The following is a 14,726-nucleotide window of genomic DNA, read 5'->3' as shown; positions in this document are numbered from 1 at the left end:
TTTCACTTGGTCTGGCATCCTTAGCAATGAAGCTGTTTGAAGGGGACATCTTAAAGCAAGTGATACTCTTAAATACGACCCAAACTGTCCTTTCGGGTCAGCTGGATTGTCCACAGGGCTAAGGCTGCTGCAGCACAGCACCAGAGCTGGCCCAGTGTGGCAGGGAGGCCACAGGCAGGACATGAAGGTAGCTCCAAGACAGACAATTCGAGGCACGGACAAGCACAGAGGGCAGAACTCTGGACTGAGCACCCATGGATACTGCTTTGGGTGGGATTCCTGACCTCTCCATAGGGTCACACTCCCAGAGAGCAGCAAACTGCTCCATACAGCCCCAATAACCCTAGAAAAATTCAACTGTGCTTTAAGTTTGGAGCAAAGCCTGCAAGTTCTAATCCTGTGAAATCATTTTAGCAACTGGTCTGCCCCGATTTTCTTCAGTCCACTAAAACTCACATGAGTATAGGCCAGAAGTTTATTATTACTATTCAGCACTGTCCTACAAAGGCCTAAGAAACACCAAAACTAAAGAGGTTTTAAACCCCAGACCTCCTCCTAGTATCTGCAACACTTATAAATTGCTGTTCTTTTCCAGAGGCAACATTACCTGCAGAAGAATTGTTGTCGTTCATGATAAAGGGTCCGTTAGTAACACAAGTAGGGAAAAGCTCGTCAGCTCCCCGCTGGAAAAGAAAAGATGAAAGGTAAACTGAGAGCATTTCTACTGAGTTCTATTCAGGTCCTCCTAAAGCAGAACAATTGAGCCTAAGCTGTAGAGAAGCTGAAGCGTAAGTGAAAACATACTGAGAGTGGGCAGTGAACCTCACCTCCATAAATTAAATATAAGTAAGATCCAATTTAGTAATTGAGTAGCACTATCCAGTATCTTTCTGCTAAGCATTAGGGATCTTTAGAGCTGAAGCATCATTGAACTGTCCAAAGCCACTAAATGCACTGAGATACACCAGGAGGATGGGAATGCAACAGAACAGTCCCACAGGTGATGAAGAGCAAACCAAACAGGCCCCCTGGCATCCACTGAGGGCACAGGAGGGTTACCAGGAGCAAGGACATCTTAAGCAAAAGACAAGTTACCAAAAGCTGGCTAAAACTGTCTGTGTGTGACTTGGCTGTTATGGATCAGTTTTAATCTCCAGTTACCAGCAGAAGATGCAACTACGAGAAGCAGAGATGTGATCTCTTCCCTTCCCTACCCCAAAAAAGGGCAGAGCAGGAATGTAACGTTAGTGGCAAAAAGCTACTTTTCAGATTTCACAGCAGAAATGGGTCCACATTTAACAATTTGGATTCTAGTGCAGACCAGATTGTCCCTGGTTTGGCTTCTTGTAGCCACAATGCCCAGAACAGCAGCACCATCAAGTCTCAGAAAGCACATGTAGGTCCACAGAGACTAAACCTTCAGAATCCCATCCTCTGCTGCTACCCTGCACCTCAGGCTTTGCTCCACATCAGCATCAACGTGGCTACTGGCAAAACCAAACCCCACAAGTAGCACAGCATATCCCGACATCTGGATTCTGTGACTTTGCTCACTGCAGCAGTGTGGAGGGAGAAAACATCTGACAAAGCAATTCTGAACCAGTCTGTTCCTACTAGGATTAGACAACAGCCCCTGGTACTGCAGAGCTTTAGAAACACGTTTGCTCCAGGTTTTTTAGGAGCTGTAGGTGTAATTCCATCTGCTCACACAAAAGTCACTCAGCCCAACTGCCTCCAAGCCACCCTACATTAGTCTAACCCAAGAAGGAGCTACGAGAAACACTACTAAGACTACAAATCACTTCTTAGCACAATTGATGCTTATACACATAACACAGCTTAAAATCAGGATGGCTTCATTAGACAAAACGACCTCAAATCCCATTGTAACCTGTGAGCAAACACAGTAATGCAGATGTAACACGAAGAAGCATTTTCTCACAGTTCTCTATGTGACTCTTGCAGAGAAATGCCACAGTCAAAGGCTTTCACCAGCAGAAAAAAGAACAGAGCTCGTGCCTGCCTTGTTTAGCCCCCCCTCCCATCTTGATGGAAACGTGCGCTGCTTCACCCTGTGGCTACCAGACACTCCATCACCCACCATGCCCTAGATGTGGCAGCACCTGCAGAAACCCTATCTGTGTGACAACAGCAGCTCCCCGCTCCCTTCCCAGCACACAGGCAGAAGTAGGTCACACAAGAGCCCCAGCTCACTGCAGAGCAGACACAGCACTTGTGCTTTCAAACCCTGTGTTTCTTGTTTGACTACTCACTGCTGGCTCTTCAAAAGACACGCTCAAGGACTTTGATCTCTTGAATCCAAGGAATCAGGGCCAGGTTCCAACCCATGGTTCATGCGCTGCTGCTGGTCACCTGCAGCACTGACCAGGTTCCACCAAGGCTGTGGGCATCAGCGAGGTCATTCCCTCCTGACATGGTGCAGGAATTGGGAATAGGCCTTTTTACAGCTCTTCTAATTAGCACCTGGATTCCCCAAGCTAGTCTAGGAGGCTATTCCCTGTGATCCCAGCCTTTTGATGACTCAAGTTCAGGCATAAATCCACAGGTAAAGGGAAAAAACCCAGCACTTTAATGTAAAAACACTCTTGTGCCTAAGCTCCTGCAGCCACTCTGGGCATGGCTTTACTCCGGGGCCTGGGATACAACTGGCAGCTATTTACAAGCACCAGCCAGCAGCAGACAAAAGCCCTCCCAAAGCAGACAAGTGTTTACTGGCCTCATGAAACCCCTCACATGAGGCCTTAATGGGCCCTGAACTGTAGAAAAAGGGCTCCTGAATAGCAGCTTGTACATTTGTGAGCACAGAGAACTCCAGCATTCCCAGTAAGAATCAATGCATCTGTGCAGGGGCAGTCCCTGCAATCCACCACGGCAACACCAGGACATACACGCCACATATTTGGCTCTCGTGGAGGCAACACCAGGAAACTATAAACTGGAAAAACCAAACATTTATACTATTATGGAAAGAATTTCAATTCCCTGAATTCCACTTTCCTGATGACGTGTTCAATAACAAGATTTTCTCCCATATTGCAATCTTCACCTGCAGGGCACACGGACAACGAATGCTGCTGGCTGCTGGGTTCCACATGTTCATGTTGCTTTAATGAAAGAGCCATTTCAATCCACTCCCCTCTTATCTTGGAGACAGTCTCCACTGCCTACTACACCCAGAGCCAGGAGGCAGAGGGGGACAATTGTTCCACATCAAAAGCAGCAGCAGGCAATTTGTAAGCTTCCCAGCTGGAAGTACGTGCAAGAGGGAAGGCTACAGCAGTTAGAAAACTACTATTATTCCAAGGACTCTTCTCTGCACAAGGAAGTTCACAGGCAGTACATGCAGAACTCTGTACAGTTATACCCAAACTCTTCCACATAGGCTTCCTTTGAAGCAATTGCTTTTGCTAGGGCAGCCTTACCATGCACTGAGGAGTTACACCAAGGAGTAACACTGAGCACAGGGTGCTGCCAAACCTCCCCCAGCCACAGGATGCTGCATCAAGGATGACTCTTCAGCAGTGTTTGTTCCTCCTCTGTTACTGCTGGAGCTTATCTCAGATAACCCCGAGAAATCTCTAGGGCGGACCCAAAGCCAGCCTGGCTCTTGGAAAAGGTTTAGGAGAGTTCTTTCCACCACCACCATCATATCCATTGGGTGTCCTGACTGATACTGGGAAAGCCAAGACAAAAGTGACGGATTCGGAGGTATTGTTTTATTCAGGTTTAAAACCCCACGAACAGCAAGTAAACAGCTGTGTGGGTGCTCAGCAGCTTGCCAGCACCAACCCACACCTCCACCCCTCTACCTCCTTCAGTTGTGACTACCATGGGGAGACCCAACCCTGCAGCAACAACTCAAGACAGCTCTTCCGATCCTCAAGTTCCCATCCTTGCTCACAAGAGGCACGGACTCCTGGTGACATTTGTTGAGCCAATTCTGTTGCAGCAGCAACAGTGTGCTCACAGCAACGGCAGCCTTCACTTGAAGGAACAAATCTCCTCTTCCTGGTCATAGGAAACAACCCCCACTCTGCAGCTTCACTGCAGCTCCTCCCCAGGCTGCTCCCACCACAGAATCGCCAGGTAGAAGCCGGCCTAGGAGCGTTTCTATGACAGCAGCCTTCTTTGTCTGCACTCCTGGCTACAAAAGCTCTACTGCTCAAGCTGCATTCATGTACTCCCAACACCCCTGCTCCGGGGTAGTTTTGCCATCAACGATTTAGTTCCCTTTTCCGAGTTAAAGGCAAGGTAGATTTCAAATAGTTCCTATTTTTCTGAGTTATCTTTAATGAACTTTGATCTTTAGTTTTGCTTTAGATGCTTCAGTTTTAACCAAAAAGCTCTCAGAGCTTTTTGGCCAGGCTTTCCCAGCTTAAAAAGCAACTCTCAATTGTCCCATTGCTGCTAGGATTTTACCTGAACCTTGTCACAGTCTGGAGTGAAACCACAGGTTGTCACAACTTCTGCCAGCACACCTATATATGCTACAGCTGCCCCATGTAATCCTTGATCATGGGAAGGAAGATGGCAAGAGCCAAACCCAGGTGCTGCAGGAAACTCCTGGCTCATGAGGAACCCTGCAAAGAGCAGCAGCACTCCCAGCCCTGACTGCAGAGCTGCTCTAGCAATGAGCAATAGCAGTATCCCTCCTTCTGGTGCAGAACAAGGCAGATGAAGGTGTACAGGCCATCACCTAAAAGGCACTTCCAAGAAGCAAAGCACCTTGAAAATCCCCCTCTAGAAAGAAACCAGTAAAAATCTGGACTGTTGGAAGTCCTTGGTTTGCTTAAGTTCGGATAAAACCCCTGTCACAAGTCTCATGGCAGAGCACACCAGCACCCTCCTTCCACTTCATTTTGCCCCAAGTTCATAAGATGATTTTAGAGCCAGTAAAAGGCCGCCAAAATATTTTGCACAAACGACACAGGGATCATGGGGAAGCTCACATCGACCCTTTGCTTTGATGAAAGAAGCAAAAACCATCGTGTCTTTGAGCTCAGAAAGAATGGAGCGCTGCTGAGGTATGCTCCGAGGGCTCGTATGAGCTCAGCCCCAGAGGAATGTGCTCCATGCTGCAGTGCTCAGCTCCAGTCGGTTTGCAAAGGAACTCAGAAGAGAAATCCAGGCTGGTGACATCATCATTCACACTCACGTTACACTCCAGCTTTTCTTGCTGAGTTTCAAAAGCTAGGACGGAAACTAACCTTAAACCACTCAGAAGGATGCCAGCTTTCCTTGTCTTCCCCACAAAACTGGCTTCCAGCAAAGCTCCCTCGTGTTACCCCCTGTCCCATCTCCTGCTGCCAACACTCTCTTTGAGTCATGTAAAGGTAGAGCAGTGTGAAGAACATTGCCATCTGGGTTACAAACAACATACTAACTGCATCCTCCTTTGGTCCCAGTAAAGCTGGAAATGTCTGATCAACACAAGGGAGCTTCAAGACCCTGCAGACAGGAGGCCTGGGCCAAATGAGACACTGCAGGATGCTGCTGTCCATCTTCAGTGTCACTTAACCTCTTGCTACCAAACAGCTCACACAACCTGGTCTGAACCTACAGTTTTGGGGGGGTGGAGGGGGAAATAACAATTTCATTCATCAAATAGCTTGTGGCTGTTTTTTATGTACCAATTCAAATAGAGCAACCCCTGCAGCATTTGTCAGGTTAACTCCAGCCCTGTAGCTGGTATATTCCACCCCTGGAGTCAATCTGCAGTGGAGGCATCAGCCCGTCTGGCAGGCCTTGAGTAGGTCCTTTTTTAACTACACTGTTTAGCTGGGGCCAAGCAATACCACCTACCACTTACAGCCTCTGAAGTTGTTCTAACCTCGCTCTTGCCTGCACAAGATTGAGTCTGATACCTTTCCCAAAGAGCCAGCATGGCAAACTTCCCACCAAAATTCCCAATAGCATACTTGGCTACACACACACATTGCACCTTTGAAACCAGGTCAGTTGGTCAGAGCACTACAAAGAATCCAGTGCTCAGGAAAAGTGTCCTACAGGTATACTGCCACAATAGCTGGTACCATTTCCAGTGTACATAGATGGGGTTGTGAGGGCAGGCACTGGAAGCTCAGGCATTACCTGAAAGCAGTTGCTCACACAGCCCAGCGTGAGGTTGTGCAATAAGGTGCATTACCAGCTCCTCAACCCACTCACCCCAGCAGCCCCTCCCTGACTTTCTCAGTCTTTGCTACTATGGAGACAACCTGTAAAACAAACCTGCCCTTTGAGCAAACAAAAGGTGTGGCCATTTCAAAGAGCCCCAAATTCCTGAGCTCCAAGAGCTGCAGCAATGCAGTCATGCTGGCTTTGCAGGGCAGCCCACACCCAGGCTTTATGAGGTTCTGTTCCCAAGCTGAAACTTAACTGCTCCTCAACCTTGAGCTTTTACATCCTGCAGCTCAGCAGACAGGTCCTTGGTGAAGCACAGGACAAACACTATCACAAAGAAATGCCACTGGGTGAGTCATGCTGGGAAAATGGAACCTGTGAAAGAACATTCTGTGCCCAAATCTGGAGCAGCGCAATCTGAACATGCAGGTTTAGAAGAAACTACTCATTCAATCTCGTCTAAATTGCAGTTGTGTAATAATGGCACCTGCTGTGGCAACCATGGAGCCATCATTGCACTGGGATTACCAGCACACACTTGCTGAACTAAGCAGAGTATTCAACGAGTTCTCATACGAAGCTATACCAGAATTACCTAGGATTGGAACTGGAATCATGCTTACTCTCCTTGCTGGTGTAAGGTGGCAGCAAATGTGGCACTGGCACTACTTGAAACCAGTGGCAGTGACTCAGGGCCCAGACTCTATCCCATGCTTATGGAATTAAAGATAAATAAATTCACATGTGTTCAGTATTCTGCTATTTGTTTGAATCAGCACAGATTGAGGGCAAACGAGGCCTGAGATTAAACCCAAATATTTTCTTCAACCATTTCATTAACTGATTGTTTTCTACAGTCTCACACAGATTTCTTTTCACCTCTGAGGAGTCCCAGCTCCTTTCCTTTCCAAGTGCAAGGAACTCGAGGGGGCTCCCACATGAAAACCCAGGTTACGTGTGATGGAGAAACTGCTCTGCACAGCTCAAAGAGCTGCTAAGCCTGTGGCAGTGATCTCACCTCACCCAGCAGCTCCTGGTAACACAGATGTAGCCCTGTGTCAGAACCCATCACAGGACAGGTACCTGTATATCACAGGTGCATCAAACCCTATACAACAGGGAACACAGATCACATGAAGCTCTTTATCAAACCTGGCTGACGTGGCATTGCCAAAGGACATCACCACCCATGCACCCCGCTACCAACATGTGGCTTACACGTGTGATCACGCCTGTTAGAGCAGCCACAAGAGCCAGCTTGTTGCAGCCTCGAAGCAAAGCCATAGGAGGGGACTGGAATTTCCTCACAACATTCTTGGCCTGCTGCCTGAAGCCATAATTACTGTTCCCATGGCAAAGATCCTGGCTTGATCACAAATGACTTCTATGCAGCCAGCCCGTACCACACTCCAGCAAGCCCTGCTTTAAAAATTAACTTCTCAAATGCCACCAAAGCGGTTGCTCTTTGTTTCTGGAAGCATCAGCTTCCAAAAAAAAAAAAAGAATGTTCAAGTTAACCAAGAAACTACAAAATTACACTGAGACTTTCCCAATCACTGAAACAGTTGCACTTAATAATGATGTACCATAGTTCATACTCTTTCTAGTAACCAGTGCTGTCTGGAGACCGTTAAGAGCCTGAGGAGGTAGTGGCATCCAGGCAAAATAAAGAGGGAAAGGAGATCCAGAGGAATCTCCATCAAATTACTGAGAAGAGGCAATTGCACGGTCAGACACAGTACCCTGGAGTTCAAATACAGTGCGTCCATCTTAAGGTCATACTTCCTCTTCAGTCAGCAATGACATTAGGGGAAGAAACAAGTCCTAACTCTTGTGTTTCTAACGTGTAGAACATTCCAGAAGGCTGTGTATTAACAGTCCCACACCAGGATTGCAATGAGCTTCCTAAACTAATTCACACACTTGAAACTGAGGAGGAGCCTGTGGACTAGGCTAAACGTGAAGCCCAAGAACAATGACCATCCTGGTTCAGAACGAGAGCACCAGACAGTGAAGTGCTGAGCAGCAAGCCTGAGAACATCTGAGGACTTCTTCAGGTAAGGTTTGCTCAGCATCACAGGCGCTTTTCCTACTTGTCTGAGAATCCTCCAACTTTGGGACATTCCTTCATGAAGCCAGAGATGACAAAACTACAGCTCAGAGCACTAAGTTCCCAGGCAGTTCTAAAGAACGTCTGCTTGTGAAGGTGAGGCAGCAGTTAATCCTTGAAGCGACTTCAGTGATGCCCCAGGGAGCAAACAAATGCTGGTGGATGGACAGAGTTCCATCACTGTAGTTATGTCAGCAAAGACAAGGCAAAACGCTTCTGTAGCATCATGGAAACCTTCTTCTGCAGTGCCTTCAAACTGCTTCTTAGCAAACCAAAGTGGGGCAGGTTGAAGGGGAAGCACCACAAAAGCAACAACAACATTTCAGGAGCTGTAGCCAATGAGGTTTTACACTTACCACAGAGGTAACTATTTTTAGGAAGTGACTGACACAGCTTTTGCAAAGAGATGCCTGTAGCTCTCTGTGCAGGAGCCCTGCAGGCAGGGGATCTCCAGTGATACAGAAGCAGGAGCAGGGGGAAGCTGTAAGGGAAGCCTTCCCTTTGCTCCTATAGCTGTGCACAAGCAGGGCTCTGACTTAACTGAGCAAATCTATGACACGTACAACACATTACACCACAGCATTAAAGAGCGTTCTGCCGCACGAGCTACACTGGTTCAGTCAATGACTTATTCCAACATCATCAGGTAACATGGCAATGTCAAAAGTAATTTTAAAACTTACCTTTATCCCAACGATTCAACTTTCTGCTTCTGCCACTCTAAATTTTGATTCAACTTTCTCAAGACTCACCCTGTCTGACTGCACAAAAATCTCAGTTTCGATGCCCACTTTGGTCCTACCACTGACCACCCCACGGTACGGCTGCCATGACTGGGGTTACAGCTCTGGCTGTGTGAAGAGCAGAAGCCCTTGGATGCAATGGCTCCCAGCCCTCAGTTTAGACACTGTATGCACTAGGGACTGCAATCACCCCCCCACAGATGGGAGTGAGGAGCTGTGCAATCCCACATCCGGAAGCTTGAAGATTCACCAAGAGGACAATTACAGCTTCAGAAGCTTCCTGGTGAAGTTGAGTTGTGTAAAACCACTTCTTAAAGCTGCAGAAACCTACAGCTACAAATTACCCAGTTAAAACCAACTGAGTGGACTCTTACCTAGATTAATCAGTTTACTAGAAGATCAAACTGCTCTGCAGGTCAAGGGATGACTTACTCCACCTTTTACAATAGCTCTTAAGTATTAACCAACCTCATTGTCCAGGCTGAAGCCTTCCCTCCTCCTTCTCTGATGTCAAACTGAGCTCCTCACAGCAGAACCAGACACTATCATGGCACTACAATAAACTCCAATTTCAGATTCTCATACAAGGAAAAGTTAGACTAATCTCCCCCTACAGCCATTAAACCAAGCCCCCTTCATGCATTTGATGTCCCTCAAACCCTGAAGCACTAAACCATGCTTATGCTTAACAGCAGTGACATCGAGTTTTGCACTTCCAGCACAAAAACCTATTTGCTGTTTAGGAGCAAGTTCTCTCTAATGCTCCTTCTTCACTCACATAGACCTAACAGAGCTCACCTCTACTCCAGCCACTTCACCAGCCTATTCCAAGTCACCACACTGCTCAGTTCATAATGGAGATGCTAACACCACACAAGTCGGGCCATTAAAGAAGCCAAAGGCCAACACTCACACATACTATCTAAGAAAAAGAACTCAAGGGCTGAACTTACTGTAATCCTGATCCCAGAGCATTAGCTCCAATGGTCAGGAAGGAACAAGAAACCCCTTTAATGCAGGAGGGAGTGCCAGTCTATCCCGCACATTCCAGTTGACCATTTCACAGGCCCCAGCTTTTATCCTGGAACACAACAGCCTGTTACTGAGCACTGTAGATAAGGAGGCTCCTGTCAGCACTTTGAGTTTCAGGGCTAAGTCTGCACTTTCAAAACCTGAGACTAGAAGGATGAAGGTCATATTTACTGTACTCACAAGAGATAAAAACCAACAGCTAAACACTATGGGGGGAGAAGGGGGAGGCAGAAGGATTTCTGACATACAACTGAACAGGAATTCACACAAACAAAGGAAATCGAGTTCTCAAAAGGCCCAATTTCTCCATTGAGCAGCAATGCCTAGCACACAAATAACAAGCATGGCTTGACATTTAGAAGGGGAAAGGGCTGTTTCTAAATGCAATAAAGTTCTTTTCTGACAGTTGATAATCAATGTCCAAATGGTAAGAGCTAAATGCTGAGCCATAAAAAAAGTTTTCAGTGCACATGAAACTAAATTACCTTCTGGTTGGAACCAATTTACATGGGACCAGAAATAACCCTTTAAAGCTGAAGATCTACATTTGGTGAGGCTAAAACAAGGTCAGATGCTGAGCAGTGTAAAAAGAGAGAAAAAGTGAGAAGTGCCTACCTTTGTACCAACTGTTAAATCTTGGACAATGCTGTAGAAAAAAGAAAGAAAAGGATTAAAAAAGTTAGATAGGTTTGCCACAAATATCCAGCATAGTTTACAGCAGTAAGAAAAAAAAGCAAGTCAAAAGTGCACAGTTGTCTTTGCAAGTGAGCCAAGGACAGTTTATACAAAGGGAAATTATTAGATGGTGATGGTGGAGACCCAAGACCCAGCAGTGCTAGAAACCCAACAGCTCTTCCCCTCCCTAGCATGGGGCTTGCTCCTTGTGCAAGGGCTCACAGGGGCTAAGAGCAAACCCTGCAGGTACTTCACTTCCAACACCACCTCTGACCAAGGAAGAGTCAACTCCATCCAAAGTATTCACTTCTACAGTTCTTAACCCCCTGGTTTGCAAAGAGGAAACCTCTGCTGGGCTCTAAGGAGGCTCTGGAGCAAAATCCTTGCGTTGGTAGTGAGGCTAAAGGGGTGCAGGAGAGATGTGGGCAGCTCCCAGGCTGGGGTTTGCCTGTACAGTACACAACATTCCTCTATCAGTTCCTTCCTACTTGGAAAAACAAACAGCATTTTCCCTAACACAAATCTCAAGGAAAAAAAACAAAACCCAAACCCAAGCAGTTATTCAACTCAACCATAAGCGCTTAAACCTCCTACATCGAGACTTCCTGATTAACACGATAAACAGCATAGCTGTACCCCAGGCACCTCACACCAGCAGCACACCCGTGGACCTAGAGCAGCTTCTTTCACAATGGCATCAGAATGCCTTGTCTATAGCTTGCTGTGCGGCACCTGGGTAATGTCCCAGGGTATTCCAGCACCTACATGTTACACCTCGTTACAAGAGTGCTCCCAGATTCCAGTTTTACCCTTGCACTGAAGATCATGTATATACATTGGTAACAAACTCCAAACCACTGTAAAGCAGCCACACAAAACAGAGCAGAAATGACCATTTTAGACTGACATATATGCAGCACTGCCTGGTTCAGTGCAGTAACTGCACTGGAACTGCAGAAACAGCCTGTTTCAACTCCTGCCTTCCCAAAAAGCTGACCGTGACTTCAGAGAACAGGAACCAGGAGCGGTTAACAGACCTGTAGCAACTCTAAAGGAACATGGCAGAGCAGCAGCAGGCAGGGCAGCCCTTCCTAAACCAGCACCGTGAAGCCTGAAGTACTTCAGAACGAGCCTACAAAGGGATTTAAGGCAGAGAGAACTCGCATTTCCTGGTCCTTCCTGCCCTACCCGCCTGCACCAACGTCTCAGGCCATTAAATACTGCTCCGTGTTGAGTCACTCCCATTTCCCTGGCTCTACAAACACGCCATCACACCAGTCCAGGCCAGCTCAGCTCCTCGGACTTCCTCCTCCAACCCAACCTGCCATGTCATCATAACCCAGTGCTTTAGAGCCGGAGCTGGGGCCACGAAGCCACGCGATAGTTTCTTTTCCCTTTTCTTTCCTCCCCCCCTTCAAGCCAATCCCTTCAAGCCAATTCCTTCAAGCCGACTCCGTGCAAGGAGAGTGCCGGGATCCATGGAGCACAGATGGGGTTTGGTGCACTGGGAGGGCCAGCAGTAATGAACTAATCAAACCCATCTGCAGAGAGCACTTTAAAGCATCATGTTATACCAATGAGAATGACTCCGAGTACGTGTTTCTTCAGTGAAAACGCACACATTCACCCGGTTGGTTTCACAGCCTTGTGAAAGAAGCAGTATTCCCAGCACAGCAGAGTAGCAACAGGGAATCTCCCGAGCTTCCCAAACTCTCCAACTTACCCCCGAGCAGTTTCTCTCACTTCCTGTTCCTCCTGTGGGCCTCTCACACAGGAAATGTTTTACATGAAAGTACTCTTAACAGGGGACAGCATTTCAAACTCTCCAGCAGGAAGAGCTGGTTGATTTGCCAAGAATTATCAATTCCTGGAATACTGGAATATCATGGAAGCCCGTTTGATAACAAATGACCACAGGGAACAAGCAGCAACAGTATGGAAGAAGTTTGACTCCAGAAATGTGCAACGTACTTCCCATTCAACCCCAACCCCAATAAACTATTACATCTTAAGCTTCATTCTCTTGTCCTCTATCAACCTTAAGCAGGGGATTAAAGCCTTTTTCAGTTCCAAAAGAACTGGCAATAAAGCCCCTCTCCAAAAGAGGTATTTTTGCATTGAATTCCTACACAACAAGGGGAAAAATCCAGCAGCACCACAAAAACCTCGAGGTTATTTTCCAAAGCAGCGTTTTTCCTCTATTAACTCCTTGTATGTTTTACCAAAGCAGTTTACGCAGCTGGGCTCAACTGAAAAGCACAGTACTGGTTTGAGGAGAAGGAGACGGAAGCAACCAGTGGACAGCGAGAGGCAAAGACCCAAAACCACCTTCAGAAGCAGCCTTTGGAGGTTCAACAGCCTCCACGGGGGAACCCGATCCAAGATAACGGGGTGATTAAGGCTCAGATGATACTAAACCGTCTCCATTCAAATACCAACTGCTTTAACACGCACAGCAAATCAGCCTTCCTCAGAACTACGGTGAAGCCGGCTGGTAACCAACCGGTTTTGCCGTTAGAACGCCTGATCTGAGACGCTGGAGCTTTATTTTTGATACCCAGCGTGGTGAACAACTTGTGAAAAGCAGCACAGCAACCCCTGGAGTGTGAAATCTGCAGGAAACACAGCTTTTATGGGCTTTTTGATGGAAAAACCACGGAGACGCCACTTTTTCAATGTGTAAGGAAAAAACGCAGACATGTGACTGCGCCTGATTCTCACCACCCCAGTGTTGGGAGGCAAAAAGCGAGGAGGCACTCATTTGGGCTTCCTGTGCTTAAGGCTCTGTGAAAACAAACCGCTTACTCGGGGTGGGGAGGGGAGTTAGAAGTACTTTAACTACAAGAATCAGCTCACTAAAATTAAAGATACCAAGAGGAAGATTGAGCCCTCCTTTGGGCCGGAGTTGCCATCAGTTTACTTGTGGGACACCCGGCGAGGTGGTGGTGAAAGGGTGGAAGAGCTGCGCTCTGTTAGAGCGGCAGGAGCCCAACAGGCAAAGGCTGGGTCTTCAGGCGCGGGGGCAGCGGGAGCGCAGGTCTGGGCTCGCCCCGCGCTGCCAGGTATGGCCGCGGTGGAGGCTCCTCCCGGGGCCGCTCGCAACAGCGAACCCAGACAAAAGGGCCGAGGCCCCCGTCAGGTGCGACCGCTCCCGGATCGCACCCGCGGGGCCGCCACGGAGGCAGCCGCCGGGTCCGGCCCCGCTGCAGCCTTACACCCACACCGGGCTGCAACCGCTTCCCGCGCCCAACCCCGGAGGGGACGAGGCGGCGAACCCCGGCCGGGCCCCCCCCCCCCCCCCCGCCGAGACGCGGACACGAGGCGGCGGCTGAGCCGGAGGCGGGGGGGAGGGAGCGCACGAGGCGGCGCGGATCGGGACCATTCCCGCTCCCAGCACCGGCGAGGGCCTCCGGGAGAGCCGCGTCCCGCCTCGCCGGGCACCGCCACTGCGCTCTCCCCGGCCCGCCCCGCCGCCGCCCGACCGCACCCTCGGCGCCCCCCCCCCCCCCCCCCCGCCTCAAGGGGCGCCCCAGCCCCCGGCGTGGGGCCCGCACCTTCCCCCCCTCCTCCGCACCCCGGGTGGGCTCCGGCAGCGCCGCTCGCCGCCCCCAGCGCGGTGCGGGCCGGGCCCAGGCCCGGCGCGGCGGGGACTCACCCGTCCATTGCACACGCAGGAGACCCGTCGGGAACGGGGCGGAGGCGCCGGAATAGCAGGAACGAGCCCAACCGCTTCGTGTTATAGACTCACAAAATGGCGGCGGCGCCCGGCCCGCCTCACCCGCGCCAGGGCCCCATTGGCTACCGCCGGTGTCATCTTGATGGCAGGGGCGGGGAGTGCCCGCCTCCCAAGGTTGGCGCGCTGGCGCCACTCGCGAAGCCTATTGGCTGCGGGCGGGCTGAGGGGCGGGGCTAAGCGCCGGTGCGCGGCGCCATTCGGTAGGCGGCTGGGAGGAGCCATCTTGAGAGCGGGAAGGAGGCCGAGACGCCACACGGAGCCGCCATCTTGATTGGGGGCAGGGCATGAG

At 49.3% G+C, this 14,726-nt stretch overlaps 1 protein-coding gene across 7 annotated transcripts in view; it reads right to left on the bottom strand.

The window, feature by feature from the left end:
- PTBP1 (polypyrimidine tract binding protein 1) overlaps positions 1–14,470 on the bottom strand; it is a 28,680-nt gene extending 14,210 nt beyond the window's left edge. For 4 of the 7 annotated variants that reach the window (XM_080634198.1, XM_080634199.1, XM_080634200.1 and 1 more), the window contains exons 1-3: positions 14,357–14,470; positions 10,642–10,672; positions 608–683 (exon numbers count right to left, since the gene is read on the bottom strand). In XM_080634198.1, the coding sequence (XP_080490324.1) occupies positions 608–683; positions 10,642–10,672; positions 14,357–14,364 (115 nt within the window). In that variant the 5' untranslated portion in view covers positions 14,365–14,470. Of the gene's footprint in view, positions 1–607; positions 684–9,947; positions 10,076–10,641; positions 10,673–12,424; positions 12,521–14,356 lie in introns of those variants that run through there. The other 3 variants (XM_080634203.1, XM_080634202.1, XM_080634204.1) reach the window with 3 other exon arrangements.
- Positions 14,471–14,726: the final 256 nt, after the last annotated feature.

This window comes from Psittacula echo, assembly GCF_963264785.1.
Source record: "Psittacula echo genome assembly, chromosome: 24".
Taxonomy (NCBI): domain Eukaryota; kingdom Metazoa; phylum Chordata; class Aves; order Psittaciformes; family Psittacidae; genus Psittacula; species Psittacula echo.
The sequence above is the reverse complement of the archived record's forward strand: the minus strand, read 5'-3'. Positions and strand labels throughout refer to the sequence as shown.